General features: G+C 34.8%; 1 protein-coding gene across 1 annotated transcript in view; it reads left to right on the top strand.

Annotated features, from left to right (window-relative positions):
- The window catches only part of ADAMTS19 (ADAM metallopeptidase with thrombospondin type 1 motif 19), a 274741-nt gene that overhangs the window by 185698 nt on the left and 62752 nt on the right, over positions 1–26291 (top strand). Inside the window, exons 15-16 of the mRNA XM_059061851.2 lie at positions 3536–3656; positions 10356–10436. Coding sequence (XP_058917834.1) covers positions 3536–3656; positions 10356–10436 — 202 coding nt within the window. The remainder of the gene's footprint in view (positions 1–3535; positions 3657–10355; positions 10437–26291) is intronic.

Here is a 26291-nt window from a genome sequence, read left to right on the forward strand (position 1 = left end):
CCGTGTGGCAAAAACCTATAAAATCAGTCTTATTACTCACTTAAAGTATCATCAACATTCTTGAATCAGCTGATTTCTAAATGTACATTCAATTTTTTATTATACTTAAGTATCTCATTTGCCTTTCTATTTCTTTTTAAAAATAATCTCCATCTACTATATGCATTTATGTGCTCTTCTTTATTTATCATTAGAAAGGAGACATTCTGTTAAAATGAATATGAATAGCGTAGTGGAAAGATCAAAGGTTAAAGCTTTGAAGCTGCTAGTTACAGGTCTGCCACAGTCTCAGGTGGGCTTCCCCTGGAAGATTATTATGCAGGAAGTCTAATGCCAGGTGTTTTCCTGATCAACATATATGCAGAGGGGGAAGGAGGCAGGACTGAGCTCGGGGAGCAGTTGGGCTTGGTACAGTCACAAGACGTCAGCTGACGTGTGAGGAGCATTGAGCTGGAATGGCTCTTCAAACTTGTCCCCATTTGGGGTGAGAAAACCAGACCTTTTTAACCCCCATTATCTACTAGTGTTTGGATACAAGCTATCCCAGGGGATGAGGGGGATGTGATCTTGGGAAAGGCAGTTTTCTTTAGGCTAGCCATTTTCTGAACAGGGCTGAAGGCTAAGAGCCATTAGCTGATAAATTTCTGAGGCGTGGAAGGAAAATATGTACATCCTTTAGTAAGAAAAGAGGTATGAGTGGAGGAGGACTGAATCCACGACAGCCACTAGGAAACTGTGTTCTTGGGAAAATCACTTAAAATATGTATGTGTCCATTAATCTGTAAAATGAAATAGGCAGGCCAGTGGTCATTGACTTTTTTGTGCAATACACTCCTTTGAGAATTTGATAAAAGTTTTGGTTTCTTCCTATAAAAAACGCATACCTGACCACAGATACACACACACGCATGTGCACACATGCTCCCAAATTTGAAAACAATTACAAGCTATGGATGGATCAATCTGTGGTCCAATAGAAGTTTGTAGACTTCTGGATAAAAACTTGGAAACATAGTGAAACTTAAATGCTTTAGCAGCTCTCAGATTCTTTATTTTGCCATCATGCTCTAACACTTAAAACATAGAATCATGCAATATAATTGGTATAAGAGACAGTCTTATAATTACATATTAATTTCCTTTTTTCTTTAACAATATGGCAGTAGCCTGAAATATAATTTTTCATTTGTCTATGTAAAAATCATTGCAATTATTTATCTATACATATTTTGTTTTCAAAACTGTTGTGCAATTTAAACTTTTATCTTTATTTCATCATTTTATGTAAATGTCAGATTAGTATATGACTTAAACGAATTTACTTTTCAAAAGAAATTATTTTCCTAACTTTATATGCCAAATATAATAGCTTACATTGCTGTGCTTTTCACCTAACAGTATTGTGTAAGCCAGAGCTTTTATAGAGTCGCTAGGTAAACATAAAAGTAACAGCAACAACAACAAAAAATTCTGCATAAGTGTTATGTGAACCTGATGATTATAATTACAGTTCTGTGAAATGAATTGTAACTTCTGACAGCATTGGAATACTTCAGGATTCTGGCTTTTTAACTAACATGCTTCATTCGATCTTTCAGTATATTTAAAAACATGCTTCCTTTTTTCTTTCTGACAACCCTCTGTATACTGGGTTTGGCTAGAGTGTTTTATTTTATCATAAAACATACAGCATTGAAGTTGAATGTAGCATTCTAAACTTGGTGAGTGGACTAAGGAGGGCAATTGAAAATAGACAGCTTTCTCCTGGTGACCCAATTTGGCTCCCTGGCATTTCTATCCTGGAAAAGGATAGAGAAAACTATCCTCTGTATTATCATGGTACCTGCCAGTCTCCAGCCTGCCAGTGGTACTTCAGGTACCGGACACCAGTTAAACAGTATTGTCTTTTCCAAGTCATTCATCCTCAACTTTTAGAGTTACGTGAGCATATTTCGATAAGTGTGGATACTTGAGACTACCAGTTACAATACTAACTCTTTGATTCTTATTTTAAGCTTACGTGATTATTGAGCTATGGCATTATGTCTGTCCCTGCCTTTTATTTTAGATTTTACAAACTTATACTATCCCAGTTACAAGGGTTACAAAAAACTAAGAGACAACTAGGTACTAATTTATTCAATCATTTAACTACTATTAATCAAGTTTATTATGTTTGCTGAGAAACAAGTCGGATGCTAGGGATAGAGCAATAAAGGCACTTTTTATCATTTCAAAATCACTCTAAACTCTACTGTAAATTTTCTCCTCATTTGTACATGAAGGAGAGACTTTTTCTTTAACCCCCGGACTCTCAGGTCTTTTCATGGCTCCTGATCAGTGAACTCTGGCCATATCTTTGTTGTATTTTGAGAATTTCCTGTGGTGGCCACCTCTTTCATCCAGAAACATTCTCTTCATTTCTCCCTGAATGAGTTTTGATTCACTGGTCAGAGTTCTCCACTATTGCACTGTTTTGTCTACTTCTTGACACTGATACACACCCTCTTGACAAAAGGAAAGGATGCTGTATTATGAAGGTTTAATGTGACTTTTGCTTTCCTGGGATATTCATCCTGCAGCTGCATTTTATGACCTGCTCCTTCCCACACCCAACACCACCAACACAACCACAGAAAAAGACCCTGGTTTTTTATCTGTTTTATGTGATATTTTAAAAATTTATTTAAATAATTATAACTTGTTATAAATGGATGTAATGTCAGTCAGTCTTGAAGCTTCTTCTTGATTAGGGGTGATGGTATAACTCTACCATTTATTTCTGACAGTACAGACATATTAACTTATACACTTCGAGTATGCACAACTTTGCAAAATATCATATTTTCTGAACATCAAAGGGAGACCAATATTATTCACTAGAAAAGAGTCAATGTTTTAAGCTAAGAAGATTCATATTAACATCATTCTTCTGGGAACATATAAAAGTTAATTATCCCACTGTTACTGTTTTCTTATAGCAACCATAGATTGTGAGCAGTTCTTACTCACTCATGTGTTAGATGCCAAAGAAGATGGGGATAGAAGTTTATTGGTGAACTGTAATGAATGTAAACATTTATATTTGGTTTCCACAAAGTTAATATTTAATACTCAGCGTCTGCTCTTCAACCACTTTAGGAGTGAAACCATCCATTCATACGGTGAAGCCTCTGTGTTCTATGTTGTGTAGAATGACTTAGATTAATCATGTTATATTTAATAGAAATGTGATTTCCTTTGGGATTTATGTAAATTGCATTTGTCTCAATAATAGTTTTCCAAATTGCTTTAGGATACCATTTAATTCTTAATATAAGAAAAATACTTTTATCACTACCCTACTTTGGACAATTTACAGATGGTATTATTTGACATGAGCTTGCTGTATTAGTTTGCACCAGAGAATATGCCATTTTATTAGTTTGTCAAATAAATATGTCTAGTTTGTAGAGACTAGGTTTGTCCTAAAGTGGTTAAAAAAGAAAAAAAGGGAAAGCTCACTTTATGATGTACTGTCATTCTCTTGTTGCAGAAAGTTGGCTGTGATGGTTTATTAGGGTCTCTTGCAAGGGAAGATCATTGTGGTGTATGCAATGGCAATGGAAAATCATGCAAAATCATTAAAGGAGATTTTAATCACACCAGAGGAGCAGGTGATTATTTTTTTATTTTTTCAAGATTAACATTCCAAATAATCTCTGGGGACAGATTATATTGAATTTAATTTAGAAATGACAGTTCTGATTCTGTTGAAGACTTTTGTAATGGGTATTGAATGATTTTTTGCAATGACATACAGTACATTGTGATATGAGCCAGAAATTCTAACAAGCCCATTTCCCATTACTGAAAACATGAAGTCATTTGTTGTGCATTTAATAAATTGGAGCAGCAAGGGAATAATCTAATTTGCATTGGCTAATGTTATCAGGTTTCTACAGACCTTATCCTCCAATGCAAATTATTGATGTCTAACAGAGAATAATGATTTGTAACAGCCTGAAGCAACTATTGAGAGTATTAGTCTTCAGGTTTTCACCTTTCCATTTTCTTTATTTTTTTTTCCTAATGTTTTTACTAAATTCAAAAGGAATTAACTTTTTAAAAGAGAGAGTCTATAGCAATGTAGCATGTTGGAAACTATAACAGGGAGTCAGAAGATGTGGGCTGATGTTCCAGATATATTAAGAGAGGGAACATGTCCTCTCTTGTTCTCTTTCCTCATCTATAAATACTAATACTCAGGGGATATGAGGATGAACTGATGATGATTGATCTATGTAGTGTGAATTTTAAGGTAATCCACAACAAAAAAGTGATATTATCTGTACTGAAATATAATAACCCGCAAATAAGCTTTATATACAGAAAATGCTTTATACTGAAGCCCTCAAGCTTACGGAGAGGAAGCAAACATTTCTATGTTTATGTTAGTGTCTTACCTAGACATCTATCTCTTGAACTATCTTAGTACTTATGATTATATTTTCGTTATCATTCATATTTTTACATTACATACATCAACTTTTTCCTGTTTTACATTTCTTGTTCAAATACCAAGACCTGACCTAAAAATATGTATTTGTTTTGATACAAAGAATAAACCATTTATATTTGAATAATCAAGAAGACTGAGTTCATTCTACATTTTTAAAAGTCCTTCAGAAAAGAAAATTAGACACAGCCCTCGAAAGCTGAATATAACCTTTTACTAGGCCCCAGCAGAATAAAAGATAAGTGAGCTTGAAGAACTTGAAGCCTAAAAATAACTAAGGCCCAGGGTAAATTGCAGATCTAAATCTCAACCTCTAAAGCTGTGAAAAAAGGTGACAGGTCCTACAAGTCAAAATCTGTCAGAACTCATTTAGAATAGTCAGATGGAGCTGTAACAGGTTCTTATACTTTTGCCTAAGTGCAATTATAATAAGCTTTTCAGCCTGATTGTGATGGGAGATGTATTTATAGTGCAGAAGTTCAAATCAAGTCTGAAAGACTGAAGAGATTTAAAGACACTAGAGTTTTTGAAGACTATTCCTGCATAGTTATTTAATTTGCATGGAAACAGTTCACTGAAGAATACTGATGCACGTTCAGCACTGGTACCTTTTTCTTAGTTGTAATAACACTTAATTTTTAAGCTAAGCATTGACAGAAATAACAGAAATAACAGTTAAAAATCAGTAATGCGGTTCATTCTGACTGCAGTTAGGTGGATACATTTTTCCCTCTGATTCCTAATTCAAATCTCCTTTGTTTTTATTGCACTTTAATTTCTACTTTTGTTTATTAGTTTGTAAGTTATATTAATGGCATATGTTATTCGGAAAATGTCTAAAATGCCTACGATATTGGGAATATCAGAGACTAATAATGTTACTTCCTTACAACAATCTGTCTTCCTTGCAACTCTCTGCTAGTTTAACATTGCTTACAGGGAAGAGACTAGAATTCTTAACTTTGACCATAGGGCCCTGTATGGTGTTGTTCCTACTTGTCTTTCTGGCATCATCTCACACCAAGGTCACTTTCCTTCTCCAAGCTGAGGCCACCAGATCTGTTACAGATGCTCAAACTGACCATGCTCCCTCCAGCACCTTGCATTTAAAAATATTTTTCTGTTAGCTGCCCCTTAGCTTTGCCTGGTTAATTCCTAGATGTCACTTAGATCTCAGTTCAGATGTCACTTCTGCAATGAAGTGTTCCCTGAACAACCTCTACCTCCTATCACCAACTAGTTTAGTGATTCTTACCATATTTGTATCTGTACAGTTCAGTTGTATGGTAATTTTCTAATTATACACCCTTTGGTCTTTCCTTTCCTGCTAGACCTTAAAGATCAGTGAGGAAAAGTATCATGGCTACTGTTGTTCAATACCCTATTCCCCATGACCAGTATAGTGTGTGATCCATTAACTTAATTTAATTAACTTAATTTAATTAATAATGAAACATTAATTGTTACGACTTTAAAAAATACAAATCTTTATGAGTCCTTAATTATATTGTGGGCTTCATTTACTTGTGACTTTAGGAATGTGGTATTCATTTCTCTTGAGACAATTTTATCCTTGTAGTTTATGGACTTCCTAAAATTTCTTGAAGGAATTGTAGCCTTATTTGATCCAGTTGGCCATGTACACTGTATATATTGTATGAGTAACACATGTGCAGACACATGTGGGTGTTTTCAGTCCCTGTGCTCTATGTAGAGTTTGTTAAATCATTTTTGTTGGAGCTAGAAAATCAACTTAAGAAGAGAATTCTTTTTCCTTAGTACATTTATCATGTCTTTCATTGTAACTTGCCTGGCCAGGGGATAATTTTTTAAGGGATTTTTAGAGGTAAGTTGTGTATTTGGCCACTTGTGCAACTATATAGTTATCAATCTACATTTAGAAGAAGGTGGGCATAAAATCTGTTATTCCTAGTACAAGAGATGATGATACTAATCCTGTACAAGGAACACATGCTCTTGGGCTTTTTATTTGTATGTTTGCCACAGCAATAAGAGAGTCATAGTGTCATGTATTCTACCCTGTGAAATAGTAGTAGCAGGCCATAGCTGGAATCAGACAGATCTGAGTTCAAAGCTTGCATCAACTAATTACTAACAAGGAAGTCTTGAAAAAGGCAGGTTTTTTTCTCTACCTTTATTTTCCAATCTATTAAATATCTGCCTTGGATGGTATCATTATGGCTAAATGAAATAATTTACATAAATTATCTATAATTGTGACTAGCACATAGCAGTTGTTCAAAATGTGGCATTTATCATTAATACTACTGAGAAGATAATGATTACTTGATTACTTTGGGTGTTTTAAGATGGCTGATTAAGAATGGGATCTCTGGTTATGAAATAAGATCTTCCAATGTACAAAGCAAACTGTCCAACGTGAGGATCAAATTTATGACCTTGACATCACAGGCTTTATTTCAACTTCTGAGCTCAGCAGTAGCCACTCGTATATTCACTTCTTTTAAAAATGTGCATTCTCAATTGTGCTAAATGGCTTATTTACTGAAAAGTATCTAGAGCCTCAGTCTTTGGCTATCCCTCTTCAAATGTCTTGGCTTAATATTTTTCTTCCTCTCTTTCTTCTTTAAACTTAATCTAACTCACCTGTCCTCCAAGCGTTTTCAATTGAATAATAGAGAATTGCTCTATATTATATATTGCTCTATATTGCTCTATACTATCTATAGCATATAGATATAGCTATAAACTTATAGTAACTGTTGTCCTAAAATACAGCATACCTCTGGGTTTACTGCTAAACTCAAACAGGAATTTACAGTTACTACCTCTCCTCTACTTTTCTCTATCTACTCTTCTTTTTCAACATCCTGAAACTTATCTTCTCCAAACACATTACTAAATTTTTTGCTCAGAGATGAACAGTTACCTCTTGATTGTGACATCCAATGGACCTTCCTTGGTCACCTTTCTCTTTGATGTCTGTACAACTTTTTGCCCCAACAATTCTTTTTCAAATATTCTAATTTATAAGATCCTACTACATCAAAATAGCCAGATCTCTACCTCTCATGATTATTCCTTCTCTGTATTCTTTCCTAATTTTATTTTTCAGTCTCTCTGTTAAAAACCATAGGGCTTCCCTGGTGGCACAGTGGTTAAGAATCTGCCTGCCAATGCAGGAGACATGGGTTTGAGCCCTGGTCGGGGAAGATCCCACATGCTGTGGCAGCTAAGCCCATGCACCACAACTACTGAGCCTGTGCTCTAGAGCCCGTGAGCCACAACTGCTGAGCCTGCATGCCTAGAGTCTGTGCTCTGCAACAAGAGAAACCACCACAGTGGCCCACACACCACAACAAAGAGTGGCCCCCACTCCCCGCAACTAGAGAAAGCCCGCACGCAGCAATGAAGACCCAATGCAGCCAAAAATAAATAAATTAAATAATTTTTTTTTAAAAACATAACTGTCACCAAGGTTGAATCCTTGACTTCTCCTTTCTCTCAGTTTTCTCTGTTAACTCCCGTGGCTTAAATTACTGCTTCACAAAGGTACTTCAACAGGCTGACCTTTCCCTGGAGTTCCAGAAGTTCCAGAGTTCTTACTGGATATTTTCACTAGTGTGTTATACTGTTTTGTTAAAAACAAATTGCAAAGCCAAATGTCAGATTATTGCCCACACTTGACTTCCATGTTACTATAAATGGTGGCTGCATTTGCACATAAGTAATAATGAAGAATTGTGTTCAATGTTTATTTCCCCACTTTCTATTGGTTCTCAAATTCAGAATTTGTTTTCTTTTCTATGCCTTCTGGTTTTTCTACCTTAGCCTATAGCACTCCGGGATTTTTACATTAGCCTCCTGACACTGTTATCTACAACTATATCGCTGGGCATCTTGCATACTGCTGTCAGATAAAGCCTCTCCAAACCAGTATCTAACTACCACATTCCTTGCTGTAGAATGTTCAGTAGCTTCAAATGGATAAATTCAGTGTCCTGGGCATGCATTTAAACTCTCCTAATATAGCTAAATTCTTACACCTTCTCATTCTGTCAGAATTATTATATTTATGCAGTCCTAAAAATACCACTTACTATGTTACTTTTCTTTACATTCAGTGAACTCATTCTTTTTCTGTATGTAGTTGACTTGAATAACAAAGGTTTGAATTGCATGGGTCCACTTATATGTAGATTTTTAAAAATAGTAAATACTATAATACCACACAACTTGCAGTTGTTCGAATCTACGGATGTGGAACCACAGATACAGAGGGTTCACTATTTATTATACTCAGATTTTTTACTGCATGGAAGATCAGTGCCCTTAACCCCTGCATTGTTCAAGGGTCACCTGTATATCCAAATTCTATCCATTCTTCAAAGACACTTAATCTATTGGCTTCTTTATGAAGCTTCCCTTGACTATATGAAATGTTCTCTCCTCTGAATCATTGTGATTCCTGCTGATGCCAGTGTTTCTCAAACATAAGTAATGTATATAACCATTTAAAAGAAAAAAAGGGAAAAAATCCCACTTGTATGAGTTAAAATAGCAGCAAAACTTTTGAGTATTGATGTGATCAGAGAAGGAGAACAGTTTAAACAACATTGATTTACATTCTTCAGCAGGGAATTAAACATTATTTTGAATATGATCTTTTTAACATAAATTTTGGAGTTTTATTTAACTCCTTTTTATGTGAGATATTTGTGCCTTGTCTTTCTAATTCAATTTTAAGCTCATTGAGTACACAGACCTTCTTACCTTACTTCAATATACCAATAGAGAGTAAACATTTGTTTCCATTTTCATTGCTGCATATCGTGTTCGTGTAACAAAGTGGAAGTGCTTGTATGATTTGGTGTTACTAAAAATGGTTAAATTGAGTAAGTAGTATTTGCTAATGGAAATGTTGATTTGAAAAGCACAGACCTCTAATCCCAGGCAGTGACACCAGGTGGGGTGTCTGTTACCTTTTGGTAAACAGCAAATAATTGTCAACAGTTTCAGGAATTTGAATTATTGATCAACAGGAGACAACTCTGGGATTAGCTGTTAATACCTTTTTAACGTAGCTTTGAAATTAAGCTTTTATCAGGGCTGTAAGTAGCTACATAGAAGTACTGAGAAGACTATTAAATGTTATTTTAATATAATTTTAAAGCATAACTATTCAGCCAAAAGTTGGCATCTGCTGTCTTTTCTGCACCAAATGAAGTCTTGATTTTGACTTTTTAATGCACACTTTCTCTTCTATCCAGCTTTATCTTACCGCCTTATTTCACTTCAAGCATTACATTCCTAACCACTGCTGAAGAATATTTCCTAAGAAACACCTAATTGTATCTTGCTCCTAGCTGGCTGACACCTTCCAGGGTAACAACCAGATTCAAAACCCTTGGTTAATCTTCCAGAGAGGACTTGGTCTCTCTTGTCCTATACTTAACTACTTCAGGGACCAGACATCCACCATCTGTATGCTCTCCAGCTGTGTTTGCTCCTTCCCCCCAACTTTCTAACTTAAAAGAATTCCATGAGCAGAACTTAAGGTTATTTGCTCTGTTCCAAGATTCACTGTTTCTAACCAGGCTGTCCCATTGTGCTTTTTTCTCACCTCATAATTCATAAGCTGTCAGGGAGCTTTACAGTCACCTACTTGCTCTTGATAGCGTATTCTCAATGTTTTTCCAAGAAACTTCTCCACTTGAACTTATGACAGCTTTTATACATAATTTTTTTTTCTTTACATAGGTATTGAAGTATCACAGCAAAAGCCAAAACCAAAAGAGAAATAGGGCAAGTCAATGAAGAAAAGAGGAATTAGAAAAAACTCATAATGTATTTCATGTTTTATTGACTCTTACAGGTTATGTAGAAGTGTTGGTGATACCTGCTGGAGCAAGAAGAATTAAAGTTGTGGAGGAAAAGCCAGCACACAGCTACTTAGGTAACCTGTGTTAAAGACGCAGAATCCATGCAAGTCCAAGCTTAGCTGCCCTTCCCTGAGAGTTCTCTTATGACCAAGACATCAGTGTGTTTCTAGTTACATGTTTGAATTCCCGGGAAGCACCTCTTGTCATATCAAGTAGGAATTTTTTCCTTCCCTCCCAGGGGCTTCCCAGGAGCAAAAGCAATCTGTTTGTCTCTATGTTTGGTGGGAGTGGGTGTTATAAATTACTTCTGCATGTTAGTCCATGTTAGGAAACAAACACTCATTGGGGGATTTGGGTATATTTTATTTCATATATATATACATATTTAATAAATATATTTATTCCATATATGCATGAACATAAATGTATACATATTCATGTTTACTGCATGTGCAAATGCATACATCAATGTGTGTGTATATATATAATGATTGCTCTATAATTTGGAAATCTTGTGGGATTCTTAAAAAAATTTCTATGTACTAAAAGGACTTCTTCCCCTTTTAATGGAAGACAATGCTCTTTTGCCTCACTTCAGGTGTACTCATCTATGAAGAAAGTATTTTTTTTAATTTTTAATAGAAAAAGTTGACTTGCAATATTATGTAGTTTGGGATATACTGCATAGTGCTTTGAAATATGCATACATTATGAAATGGTCACCACCATAAATCTAGTAACCATCTGTTCCCAAATGAAGTTATTACAGTGTTATTGACCATATTCCTTTTGCTGTATATGACAGGACCTTGACTTGCTAATTTCATTACTAGAGGTTTTTACCTCTTAATACCCTTCACCTATTTCATGTACCCCCCGCCCTCTCCCTCTGGCAGTCACCCCTTTGTATCTAAGAGTTTCTTTTGGTTTTGTTTGTTTTTCTTGTCTGACTGCTATGGCTAGGACTTCCAATACTATGTGGAATGAAAGTGGTGAGAGTGGGCATCTTTATCTTGTTCCTGATCCTAGAGGAAATGCTTTCATCTATTCACCATTGAGTATGATGTTGACTGTGGTTTTGTCATATCTGGCCTGTATTACATTGAGGTATATTCCCTCTATACCCACTTCAATGAAAGTTTTTTTTATCATAAATGAATGTTGAATTTTGTAAAAAGCTTTTTCTGCACCTATTGAGATGATTATATGATTTTTATTCCTCAGTTTGTTTACATGATGTATCACATTGATTGATTTGTGGATATTGAACCATCCTTGCAACTCTGGGATAAACCTCACTTAATCATGGTGTAATATCCTTTTAATGTATTGTTGAATTTAATTTTCTAATATTTTGTTGAGGAGTTTTGGATCTATATTCATTAGGGATATTGGCCTGTAATTTTCTTTTTTTCTGGTGTCTCTGTCTAGTTTTGGTATTAAGGCAATTCTGGCCTCACAGAATGAATTTGAAAGTGTTCCTTTCTCTTCAATTTTGGGGAATAATTTGAGAAGGATAGACATTAACTCTTCTTTAAGTGTTTGGTAGATTCACCTGTGGAGCTGTCTGGTCCTTGACTTTTGTTTATTGGGAGTTTTTTTTATTACCGAATCAATTTCATTACTGATAATTGGTCTTTCATTCTTTCTATTTCTTCCTGATTCAGACTCAGGAGATTGCACATTTCCAGGAATTTATTCATTACTTATAGGTTGTCCAATTTATTGATGTATAATTATTCATAGTAATCTCTTATGATCCTCTGTATTTCGCTGGTGTTAATTGTAACTTTCTTTTCATTTATGATTTTATTTAATTGGGCCCTTGAGAAAGTATTTTTAAACTTTTAAGTACTGCTTCTGGAAAAAAATTCTATCAGCTATTTTAATTAGGCCAGTTAATGATTTTTAAATATATGAAAGAAAATATTATGTTGTCAAAATACATATTGCTTATAAATTAATATTTCAAACTAATTAAGTCATGTAAAATGATCTTTTATAGTCATGGCATCCACAGATAGAGGTATCTAATGTGATATGGCTGGAAAAGGACTAAATATTCTCCCAGAATTTAAACATTGTATTTATATTATTTTTTTAATTTTTATATTTTTATTTTATATTGGAGTATATTTGATGTACAATGTTCTATTAGATTTAGGTGTACAGCAAAGTGATTCAGTTATACATACACATATATCTATTCTTTTTCAGATTCTTTTCCTATTTAGGTTATTACAGAATATTGAGTAGAGTTCCCTATACTATACAGTAGGTCCTTGTTGATTCCTATTTTCTATATAGTAGTGTGTATATGTTAATCCCAACCTCCTAATTTACACCCACCCTCTTTTTTCCCTTTGGTAACCATAAGTTTGTTTTCTAAGTCTGAGTCTGTTTCTGTTTTGTAAGTAAATTCATTTGTATCATTTGTTTAGATTCCTCATGTAAGTGATATGATATTTATCTTTCTCTGACTTCACTTAGTATGATAATCTGTAGGTCCATCTGTGTTGCTGCACATAGAATTATTTTATTTGTTTTTATGGATGAGTAATATTCCATTGTATATATGTACCAGCATCTTCCTTATCCATTCATCTGTTCATGGACATGTACACGGCTCCCATAGCTTCACTATTGTAAATAGTACTGCAATAAATATTTAGGGTGCATGTATCTTTTCGAATTAAGGTTTTCTCCAGATATATGCCCAGGAGTGGGATTGCTGGATCATATGGTAGCTCTGTTTTTAGTTTTATGAGGAACCTCCATAATGTTCTCCGTAATGGCTGTACGAATTTACATTCCCACCAACAGTGTAGAAAGGTTCCCTTTTCTTCACACCCTCTCCAGCATTTATTGTTTGTAAGCTTTTTGATGATGCACCATTCTGACTGGTGTGAGGTGATACCTCATTGTAGTTTTGATTTGCATTTCTCTAATAATTAGTGATGTTAAGCATCTTTTCATATGCTTTTGACCATCTGTATGTCTTCTTTGGAGAAATGTCTGTTTAGATCTTTGGCCCATTTTTGGATTGGGTTGTTTGTTTTTACATATTGAGTTGTGTGAACTGTTTGTATATTTTGGAGATTAATCCCTTGTTGGTTGCATCATTTGCAAACATTTTCTCCCATTCTGTGGGTTGTCTTTTCCTCTTGCTTATCGTTTCCTTTGCTGTGCAAAAGGTTTTAAGTTTAATTAAGTCCTGTTTGCTTATTTTTGTTTTTATTTTCATTACTCTAGGAGGTGGATCCAAAAAGGTATTGCTGCAATTTATGACAAAGTGTATTCTGCCTATGTTTTCCTCTAAGAATTTTATAATATACAGTCTTACATATAGGTCTTTAATCCATTTTGAGTTTATTTTTGTATTATGGTGTTAGAGAATGTTCTAATTTCATTATTTTACATGTACCTGTCCAGTTTTCCCAGCACAACTTATTGAAGAGACTGTCTTTTCTCCATTGTATATTCTTGCCCCCTTTGTCATAGATTAATTGACCATCGGTTTGTAGGTTTATTTCTGGGTTTTTTATCCTGTTCCATTTGTCTATATTTCTGTGTTTGTGCCAGTACAAAACTGTTACTGTAGCTTTGTAGTATAGTCAGAAGTCAGGTAGCCTGATTCCTCCAGCTCCATTTTCCTTTCTCAAGATTGCTTTGGCTATTTGGGGTATCTTGTGTTTCCACACAAATTTTTGAATTTTTTGTTCTACTTCTGTGAAAAATGTAATTGGGAATTTGATAGGGATTACATTGAATCTATAGATTGCCTTGGGTAATATAGTCATTTTGACAATATTGATTCTTCCAATCAAGAAACAGGGTTTAACTTTCCATCTGTTTGCCTCATCTGCGGTTTCTTTCATCAAAGTCTTTTAGTTTTCAGAGTACAGGTCTTTTGCCTCCTTAGGTAGGTTTATTCCTTTGTATTTTTTTCTTTTTGATGTGATGGTAAATGGCATTGTTTCCTTAATTTCTCTTTCTGATCTTTCATTGTTATTGTATAGAAATACAACAGAAATCTGTGTATTAATTTTGCATCCTGCAACTTTTCCACATTCATTGATGAGCTCTAGAAGGTTTCTGTTAGCATCTTCAGGATTTTCTATATATGGTACCATATCATCTGCAGATGGTGAGTTTTATTTCTTTTCCAATTTGGATTTCTTTTACTCCTTTTTTCCTCTGATTGCCGTGGGTAGGCCTTCCAAAACTATGTTGAATAAAAGTGGCAGGAGCTCACATCCTTGTCTTGTTCCTGATCTTAGAGGAAATCCTTTCAGCTTTTTACCATAGAGTATGATGTTAGCTGTGGGTTTTTCATATATGGCTTTTATTATGTTGAGGAATGTTCCCTCTATGCCCACTTGCTTTTATCACAGTTTTTATCATTAATGGGTGTTGAACTTTGTCAAAAGATTTTTCTGCACCTATTGAGGTGATTATATGGTTTTTATCCTTCAATTTGTTAATGTCATGTATCGTACTGATTGATTTGTGGAGACTGAAAAATTCTTGCATACCTGGGATAATCCCACTTAATCATGGTATATGATCCTTTTAATGTATTGTTGGATTCGGTTTGCTAGTATTTTTGCGTCTATGTTCATCAGTGATATTGATCTGTAATTTTCTTTTTTTGTGGTATCTTTGTCTGGTTTTGGTATCAGGGTGATGGTGGCCTCATAGAATGAGTTTGTGAGTATTCCTTTCTCTGCAATTTTTTGGAATAGTTTTAGAACAGTGGTTGTTAACTCTTCTCTAAATGTTTGATAGAATTTATCTGTAAAGCCAGCAAAAGTCCTGGACTTCTGTTTGTTGGGAATTTTTTAATCACAGTTTCAATTTCAGTACTTGTGATTGATCTGTTCATATTTTCTATTTCTTCCTGGTTCAATCTTGGAAGATTGTACCTTTCTAAGAATTTGTCCATTTCTTCTAGGTTGTCCATTTTATTGGCAAATACTTGCTTATAGTAGTCTCTTATGATCCTTTTTATTTCTGTGGTGTCGTAACTTTTCCTTTTTCATTTCTAGTTTTATTGATTTGGGCTTTCTTCCTTTTTTCTTGATGAGTCTGCCTAAAGGTTTATCTATTTTGTTTATCTTTTCAATGAACCAACTTTTAGTTTCATTGATCTTTTCTGTTGTTTTCTTCATCTCTATTCCATTTATTTTAAGGAAATAAATTTTTTGTTGTTACCTGAGGTAAGATTGTATTGTTATAAACTTCCCTCTTAAAACTGCTTTTGCCACATCCCATAGGTTTTGTTTCGTCATGTTTTCATTTTCATTTGTCTCTAGATATTTCTTGATTTCCTCTTTTATTTCTTCAGCGAGCGATTATTTAGTAACATATTGTTTAGCCTCCATGTGTTTGTGTTTTTTTGCAATTTTTTTCTTGCAGTTGATTTCTAATCTCATAGCATTGTTTTTAGAAAAGATGCTTAATATGATATCAGTTTTTTTTAATTTATTGAGACTTGCTTTATGGCCCAGCAGCATGTGATCTATCCTGGGGAATGTTCCATGTGCACGTGAAAAGAATGTGTATTCTTCTGCTTTTGGATAAAATGTTCTATCAATGTTAATTAAGTCCATCGGGTCTAATGTGTCATTTAAGGCCCGTGTGTCCTTATTCATTTTCTGTCTGGAAGATCTGTGCACTGATGTAAGTGGGGTGTTATAGTCCCCCACTATGATTGTGTTACTGTTGATTTCTCCTTTTATGGCTATTAGCATTTGCCTTATATATTGAGGTGCTTCTCTGTTAGGTGCATATATATTTACAATTGTTATATCTTCTTGGATTGATCCCTTGATCATTATGTAGTGTCCTTCTTTGTCTCATGTAACAGCCTTTATTTTAAAGTCTCTTTTGTCTGATATGAGTATTACCACTCCAGCTTTCTTTTGATTTCCGTTTGCATGGAATACCTTTTTCCATCTTCTCACTTTCAATCTGTTATGTGTCCCTAGATCTGAGGTGGGTCTCTTGTGGACAGCACATATACGAATCTTCTTTTCATATCCATTCATCTACTTTATGTCTTTTGGTTGGAACATTTAATCCATTTACATTTAAGGTAATTATCAATATGTATGTTCTTATTGTCATTTTGTTAATTGTTTTGGATTTGTTTTCGTAGGTCTTTTTTCTTCCATTCCTCTTTTATTATCTTCTCTTGCTATTTGATGACTATCTTTAGTGTTGTGTTTGGATTCCTTTTTCTTTTTTATGTGTATAGCTATTATAGATATTTGGTTTATGGTTACCATGAGCTTTTGATATAGCAGTCTGTATATAGACAAGATTGTTTTAAGTTGCTGGTCTCACTTTCAAATGCATTACTAATAACCTGCATTGGTACTTTCCTCACAGTTGCTGGTTTTGGTATCATATTTGTGTGTGGATGATTTCCTACCTTTACTCTATGTTTGCCTCTACCTGTGAGCTTTCCCATTCGTGTTTTTCTTCTTTCTAGTTGTGGCCTTTTCTTTTCTGCCTAGAGGAGTTCCTTTAGTATTTCCTGTAAAGCTGGTTTGGTGGTGCTAAATTCTCTTAGCTTTTACTTGTTTAGAAATCTTTTGATTTCTCCATTGAATCTGAATGAGAGCCTTGCTGGGTAGAGTATTCTTGGTTGCAGATTTTTCCTTTTCATCACTTTAAATATGTCATTCAACTCCCTTCTGTCCTGCAGAGGTTTTGCTGAAAAATCAGCTGATAACCTTATGGGGATTCCCTTGTTGGTTTTTTTTTTTTTTTTTTTGAGGTATGCGGGCCTCTCACTGTTGTGGCCTCTCCCGTTGCAGAGCACAGGCTCCGGACGCGCAGGCCTAGCGGCCATGGCTCACGGGCTTAGTTGCTCCGCGGCATGTGGGATCTTCCCGGACCAGGGCACGAACCCGTGTCTCCTGCATTGGCAGGCGTATTCTCAACCACTGCGCCACCAGGGAAGCCCCCTTGTATTTTATTTGTTGCTTTTCAAGTGTTGCTTTTAATATTTTCTCTTTGTCTTTAATTTGTATCAATTTAATATGTGTCTCAGTGTGTTCCTCCTTGGTTTTACCCTGTATGGAACTCTGCACTTCTTGGACTTGGGTGACTGTTCCTTTCCCATGTTAAGGAAGTTTCAGCTATTGTCTCTTCAGACATTTTCTCAGGTCCTCTCTCTCTCTTGTCTCCTTCTGGGACCCACATAATGTAAATGTTGGTGTGTTTTATATTGTCCCAGAGGTCTCTTAGGCTGTCTTCATTTCTTTTCATTCTTTTTTCTTTATTCAGTTCCATGGCAGTGATTTCCACCATTCTGTCTTCCAGCTCACTTATCCGTTCTTCTGCCTCATTTATTCTAATATTGATTCCTTCTACTGTGTTTTTCATGTCAGTTATTATATTGTTCATTTCTGTTTGTTTATTCTTTATGTCTTCTAGCTCTTTGTTAAACATTTCTTGTATCTTCTCAGTCTGTGCCTCCATTCTTTTTCTGAGATCTTGGCTCATCTTTACTATCATTACTCTGTATTATTTTTTGGGTAGATTGCCTATCTCAAGTTTACTTCATTGTTCTTCTGGGGTTTTATCTTGTTCTTTTGTCTGGAACATATTCCTTTGTTGTCTCATTTTGTCTAACTTTCTGTGATTGCCATTTCTGTTCCATAGGCTGCAGGGTTGTAGTTCCTCTTGCTTCTTGTGTCTGCCCCCATCTTGCTGGGATTTCCTACTTGGTGTTTTCTTGAGAGGAGTTGCACTCTAGTTCTTCTACTCAGCCATCTTGTCTCCAACCTAAAAATCTGTTTATCTAAAAATTAGCCTCATTAACAGGTCTTCCACAGGTCACTCTTAATGATGTCCTTTATTCATTTAACTGCCTTAATCAGCACTCACTGCTTCAGCAAAATTCAACTATACACCTAAGCTTTAATTCCCAGGCTCCTATAAAAGAAATTCAGCATCAATTTCTGTCCACTGCAGGTGTGTAGCTGTTTAAGCCAGTGTTAAATTTACACTGTTCTGTCTCCTCCCCAGGTGGTAAGGAAGGGGGATGTGAAGACCAGCATCCTTAAAATTCTGTGGCTGTCTCTCTGCATTCAACAGATCAAAAGCCATAAACACTATATTTATATTATCTTTAAAGAAAACCTTTATGTCTTTTTTCCTTCTTAACAAAATTATTTCCTCCTTATTCTTTCTCAAATCAGAAATAATGTCCCAATAGGGAAACACTTTGTACATGAAAAAATAACCCAATATTGTTACATGATTGTTTATTCTCTGTAAAATTAAAAATGGCCTATACTTGGATCAAATCACTTTTCACATTAGGGTTTGCTTTCTAGGAGTAGGAAAATTTGAGGAAAGGGGACAATACAAGAAATTTATTTATTTGTTTGTTTGTTTGTTTGTTGGCTGTGTTGGGTCTTCGTTGCTGTGCATGGGCTTTCACTAGTTGTGGCGAGTGGGGGCTACTCTTCGTTGCAGTGCACAGGCTTCTCATTGTTGTGGCTTCTCGTTGCAGAGCACAGGCTTTAGGTGCACGGGCTTCACTAGTTGTGGCACGTGGGTTCAGTAGTTGTGTCTCATGGGCTCTAGAGCACAGGCTTAGTAGTTGTGGTGCACAGGCTTAGTTGCTCCGTGGCATGTGGGAACTTCCCGGGCCAGATATTGAACCCATGTCCCCTGCATTGGCAGGTGGATTCTTAACCACTGCACCACCAGGGAAACACAAGAAATTTTTTATCATGTGACACACTCATTAGTCGGTCATTATTAATATATAAATTTTATCTATTTTAACCTGCTATGGTTTTTAAATGCATTTGAAATGCAAGTAAATCATCCCATATATCCAAATTCAGATTAATACCCATTTTTGGAGATGCTGTATAAAATTGAGACAGTTTTAATACATTCGTTTAATAGTAGACAATTGGCAATTACATTTGGGAATATGTTTTCTTTTTTCCAAGCTGGAAAGGAATATAGGTGTCTCAAATTGAGTTTTCTCAAATTCTACAAAACTCCACATTGTGCTCTGATTTTCAATACCCTAGCAAATGTGGCTAAATACACCTACCATTTTTACAAATTTGACAGCTCCATGCTCCCTCTAATTCTTTACTAACCAGGGTCTTCAACCAATCCTGTCTTGTTTTTGTTTTTGTCTCTCCTTGATAATAACTACGTTTGTCAAGGACAACAAATGCCCTCTTTTGTTGGACTCTCAATCTCTACATGGTTTTCCAGTGTTCCCATACTGTGGAGCTCAAGCCTGGACCCTGCTCTCTGCTCTGCTCTGCTCTGCTCTCTCCCTAGGGAATCACATTTGGCTCCTTTGCTTTACATTTTTGTTTGATGTAAGTTAGATTCTCATATGTGCCTCTGAAATAATGTCTAAATCAAAAACTTTATTTTTATCTGTTCTGAAACCTCTTCTTAGTTTTCCCCACTATAGTAAATGTCACTGTATTAGTGTCCTATGACTGTAGTGATGATTACCGCAAAGCTGGTGGTATAAAACAACAGGAATGTATTGTCCCACAGTTCTGGAGGCCATAATCAGTTTTACTAGACCAGAAATTAAGGTGTCTGCAAAGTTGTGCTCTCTCTGGAGTCCCTGAGGTGTCATCCATTCCTGGCCTCTTCCAGATTCTGGTGGCTACCAACATTCATTTGCTTGTGACCACAACACTCCCACATCTGCCTCCCTAGTGTCATTGCCTTCTCTTCTTTTTCTGTGTTCAGACCACTCTCTTCCTACCTCTTATAGGCTACATATGATTGCATTTTAGGCCCACTTGGGTAATCCAGGATAATCTCCCCATCTCAAGATCCTTAATTTAATCATATTTGCAAAGGTATTTATTTGCCATATAAGATAGCATTCATATGTTCCAGGGATTCAGATGTGGGTATCTTTATTCCCCTTCAAAACTTTTTTTTACACTGTGGTAGAATACATGTAACATGATATTTACCACCTTAACTATATTAAGTGTACAGTTTGATAGCATTGAGTACGTTCACTTTGGTGCTCAACAACCACCATCCTTCTCCAGAACTCTTTTCATCTTGTAAAACTGAAACTCTGTATCCATTAATAGCAACTCGCCAGTCCCCCCTCCTCCCATCCTCTGGTAACCTCCATTAGTCTTTCTATCTCCATGAATTTGACCACTCTGCATACCTCATGTTTATGGAATCATACAGTAACTACTGTCCTTTTATGATTGACATATCTCTTATAATAATGTCCTCAAGATTTATCCATACAGTAGCATATGTCAGCATTCCCTTCCTTTTAAAGGCTTTTAGTATTCCAATGTATGTGTATAACACCTTTTGCTATCTATTCATTCATCCATGGATCCTTAGGTTGCTTCCACATTGTAGCTTTTGTGAATAATGCTGCTATGAATTTGGGTGTACAAATATCTCTTCAAGACCTGGCTTTTTATTCTCTTGAGTATATACCTAGAAGTAGAATTACTGGATGATAGACTAATTCTATTTTTAATTTTTTGAGGTACTGCGTAACATTTCCCACAGTTGCTGTACCTTTTTCCATTCCTACCAACAGGGTGCAAGGGTTCCAGTTTCACTATATCCTCACCAACACTTGTTTTCTGTTTATTTTGAATGTAGCCATCCTAATGGCTATGAGGTGATATCTCATTATGGATTTGATTTGCATTTCTCTAATGATTAGTGATATTGAGCATCTTTTCATGTGCTTGTTGGTTTTGTGTAACTTCTTTGGAGACATATCTCTCAGGTCCTTTGCCCATTTTTAAATTAACTCCTTTACCCATTTTTTAATTAGGTTGTTTGATTTTTTTTGTTCATGAGTTTTTAGGAGTTCTTTATATATTCTGGATTCGAATCCCTTATCAGATTGATTTTCAAATATTTTGTCCCATTCTGTAGGTTTTTACTCTGTTAGTAATGTCTTTTAATGTACAAAAGTTTTAAGTTTTCATGAAATTTGTCTATTTTTCTTTTATAATCAGTGCCTTTGGTGCAATGTCCAAGAAATCATTGTCAAATTCAGTGTTGTGGAGCTTTTGCATATTATTTTATTCTAAGAGTTTTATAGTTTTAGGTCTGACATTTAGATCTTTGATCCATCTGGAGTTAAATTTTATATGTGGTATTAGTTAAGGGTCCAACTTCAGTTTTCTGCATGTGGATACTCAGTTTTCCCAGGACTACTGGTTGAAAGACTGTCCTTTCTCCATTGAATGATCTTGGCACCCATGTTGAAAATCATTTGGCCATATTTGCAAAGGTTTATTTCTGGGATCTTTGTTCTATTCCCTTGGTTTATATGTCTGTTTTCATGCCAGTAGCACAGGGTTTTGATTACTGTAGCTTTCTAGTAAGTTTTGAAACCAGGAAGTGTGAGTCTCCAGCTTTGTTCCTGTTTTTCAAGATTGTTTTGGCTATTCATGATCTCCTGAGATTCCCTATAAATTTTAAGATAGGTTTTTTTTTTCATTTCTGCACAAAAGACCATTGGAATTTTGATAGGGATTCCATTCAATTTGTAGGGCACTTTGGATAATATTGACATCTTAACAATATTAACTCTTCCAATTCATGAACCTGGAATGTGTTTCCATTTATTTACATCTTCTTTAATTTCTTTCAGAAATGTTTTATTGTTTTCATTGTATAAGTCTTTTACCTCCTTTGTTAAGTTACTTCCCAAGTATTTAATTCTTTTTGATGCCATGCTATTGTAAATAAAAATGTTTTCTTAATTTCCTTTGCAGATCATTCATTATTAGTGTATAGAAATTGAATTGCTTTTTGAGTTTTGACTTTATATCCTGCGACTTTGCTGAATTTATTTATTAGTTCTCCTGGGCTTTTTGTAAAACCTTTATTGTTTTCTACATATAAGATCATATCATCTGCAAACAAAAACAATTTTACTTCTTCCTTTCTGATTTAGATGTCTTTTGTGCTCCTGGATTCAGTTTGCTAGTATTTTGTTGAGGATTTTACATCATTGTTCATAAGGGAAATTGATCTGTAGTTTTCTTTTTTTGTAATGTCTTAGTCTAGGTTTGATATATGGGAAATGCTGGCCTCATAGAATGAGTTAGGAAGTATTCCCTCCACTTTGATTATTTTTAAAATTTAAGGATTTGTGTTAGATCTTTAAATGTTTGGTAGAGTTTACCAGTGAAGCCATAAGGTCCAGTGCTTTTCTTTGGGGGTATATTTTTGATTACTCATTCAGTCTCCTTACTAGTTATAGGTATACTTATAGGATTTCTATTGCTTTGTGATTCAGACTTGGTAGGCTTTGTGTTTCTAAATATTTGTTCATTTCATTTAGATTTTCCAGTGTGTTAGCATACAATTGTTCATAATACTTTCTTATAGTCCTTTTTATTTCTTTAGCATCAGTTGTAATGACCCCACTTTCATTTCTGTCTTTTTTTTAGTTGTCTTTTTTACATTCTTTTTTAGCCAGATAGCTAAAGGTTTGTCAACTTTGTTGATCTTTTCAAAGAACTAACTTCTAGCTTTGTTGATTTTCTCTATTTTATATTTCATTTATGTCTGCTTTAATCTTTATTATTATTATTTTTCTTCCTGTAGCTTTGGGTTTAGTTTGTTCTTTTTCCACTTTCTGAGGTTGTAAAGTTAGGTTGTTAATTTGGGATGTTTCTTCTTTTTCAATGTAAGTGTTTATAGCTATGAATCCCAACCCACCCCCCACCCATAGCACTGCTTTCACTGTGTCCTGTAAGTTTTGGTACATTGTGTTTTTATTTCATTTGTCTCAAGACATTTTCTAATTTACCTTGTAATTTCTTCTTTGATCCATTGGTTGTTTGAGTGTGTAGTTTCATTTCCACAAAGTTGTGAATTTTCCAATTTGCCTTCTGTTACTGAATGCAAACTTCATCTCACTGTGGTCAGAGAAGATACTTTGTCTGATATCTATCTTTTAGGGCATGGATGTCTTGGTATGTGTGTAGGGGTCCATTATTCATCCTACCACAGTCACTAATTTCTATGCAGTAGTTTACACCAAAACTAGGAGTTCTCTTTGATAACTCTCTTTACCATTCTAATACAGTACATCAGCAAGTCCTCTCAGTTATTCAAATGTATCACTTTTCCTCCATGTCAACTGTGACCCTTACCCAGGCCACTCCCTATTACATGGTCCTGCTTTATTACCTTTATAGAGTTTATTGCTGTTTGAATTGTCTTATTTGTTTACATGCATGCTTTATATTATCTATCTCCATTGTTAATTCTTGAAAGCAGGGATCATTTTTCTCAGAGCCATATCTGCAGTAACTAAAACAGAGTCTGTCACACAGGAATTAATAAAGGATTTTTCAATGAATTTTAATTAAAAAAAGATGATTCACACTTGTATAGTGATTAGCATGTGTTAGTGCATTAAATATATTTGTTAAATGTCCTCACATCAACTTTATGAAGTAGGAACTTCTAATTTCCAGTTTTTAAAATCAGAGAATAGAGGAACAGAGAAAAAATTTGTTTCCCATGGTCACAAATCTTAAAAAGTTATGATCCTGGATTTAAACCCAAGAAGTGTGGCCACAGTATCTGATTCATACTGTCTTTTATTTTTTTCTTTTTTATCATTGGCTTCTATGCAACACTTGTGATTTTAAAGTACATGTCACATATGAAGAAATTTTCCTTGAACTTCTCCCAAATTCCCTCTTTTTCCCCGTTTCTTAACTAATGTGATCAATTGTTGTATACAGTTAATGGAAGGGAATACAAATCTTGAAACGACTATTCTTTTTCTTCAATTAGTACCTCCAAGTTTGCCAGACCCCATTTTCTTTCCTTGGTGCAAATCTTTAAACATAGATCTTCAATCACTTTTTCTTGTTAGAAGACCATTCAATTTAAAAAGGAAATTATATATCTCTGTTAAGTGCTGGGCCTTATTATTGTCAGTTTTCTTTGTGCTTAACATCAGGCCTAAGTTACTAGGGTCTTTTACTTGTGTAAGGAAATGGCATTAGTGCTTCTAAACATCCTGAATACTACTTGAGATTAAATCATTATTGAAAATATTAATATGTTACCATGTTTATTCAAGAACCTACTAAGTTTCCTTACTTGCTTAACTGAGGAAAAAACAATTCTCCTGATGGAAAGGTTCAAGAACGAAGACAAGGAGATCAGTTGCAGGATTCTATCAAGAGAACAGGAATAAGAAAAACCCAAGTGCTTCTACAGACATTGAAGAAGTTAGCTGATGAAACATGTTAGAAAATCACTGTGAGTACTGATAGAAGAGAAAAATTCAAGGATTCTGGCTTAACTTGACAAATAATAATGGAATTTACTGAGATAAGGCACATGGATGAGAGGCAAGTTTGAAAAAAAAAATTTAAAAAGAAATGATAGAGTATTAAAATCCTAGATTTCAAACCTAAAATTCTAGATTTCAAGCTTGTGATATGTGTTCTCTGCCTAAAGAATAGCAGAGAATAAATATCATCAATCACATTTCCTAAAAGCTCTTTCAGGCATTGGAAGGAAGTCAAAGTCATTGAAAATCTTCATCTGAAATAGCTTTAGCAGAAAAAAAGAAAAATAAATCATTCTTGGCAAATTGGTCATTCTTTAATGAAGTAACTTATCTACATCAAACTAGATGTTATCTCACAGAAGACATTTAGTACCCTCCCAGTACAGTTATTCTTTTTCATTACTCTCTCTTTGAGTTGTATTCCCATTTGCAATTATTATACGCTTTTCTGAAGATCATGGCTTTATTAATTTGTTAATAATTTATCAAAAAGTATAAAATGGAGAGTAGTTCAGGTAGGTCATCTCTTTACAAAACCATTATAGTTTATGATTTTTTAAAATCTAAATGAGGTTGTATGGATCAACTTAACCTTGCCTGCAGCTTTGCATGTAACCCACTGTGGGAAGAATTCCCAATGAAAACAGTTTAAAATGTTGAGCAAAATACAAAAGGAGAAAAAAAAGAACACTTTTTATATTTACCTCTGAACAGGAAAGAAGTTAAGGATTCCTCACATGTCAAAAACGAAGTGAGAACGGGAAGCCAGAATATTAGGCTAACCGAAGCCCCACTTATGATAATCCTGATGACCAGTTTAGACCTTGAGAGCCAAGGGGAACTAGACATAGAATAAAGCCTAAGACCTTTACTAAGTGGAGACTCAAGACCCCTATGTAAAGCGGGACCCCAAAGAACCTACAAGCTCAGTGTGAGAAGACATAGTAGTACATGTGTTGCATTTGCACCATAAAAGTAGAAAGACAGAAAATGTGTCTGTATTAATTTTGGTACTAGGTGGAGGTAGAAAATCCACTTCCCTGAGAATCTGCAACCAAATGCAAATGCTTCTATGGATTTTCAGCACCAGTCTATTCTATAAGTCCAGAACTCTCAAGATATTTATTTTAATGAGGCTACCAAAGTGGCTGGTATATGCAAATACAAATCCTTCTTGAAGGTAAGTCACCTTTAAACCAGACCTCAAAAGAATTCTATAAAGTTCAACCTATATAATTTTATAGTAAAAAAAAGTTCTGAAAACACAGAAATAGACACTATAAGCAAAACAGTAAAACTAAGGGAGAGCAGAACCAGACATATATATTTGTATCAGATGCAGAAAATATAAAAGTATTATGTTAATATGTTTAAATGTATAAAAGAGGGATTTAAAAATAAACAAAAATTGACTGAAAACATATAGAACCAAATATAATTTTTTAAATGAAATTTTAGAAGCTCAATCAGTCAGTAGAAAACAAGATAAGAGAAAAACCACAAAAACATACAAGAAGCAGGAAATCAAAAACTACCAACAGTCTTAATAAACATTTAAAAACTAAAGTCTGTAATTAAAAGATGAAAATTATCA

This window comes from Kogia breviceps, chromosome 4, assembly GCF_026419965.1.
Source record: "Kogia breviceps isolate mKogBre1 chromosome 4, mKogBre1 haplotype 1, whole genome shotgun sequence".
Classification (NCBI taxonomy): domain Eukaryota; kingdom Metazoa; phylum Chordata; class Mammalia; order Artiodactyla; family Physeteridae; genus Kogia; species Kogia breviceps.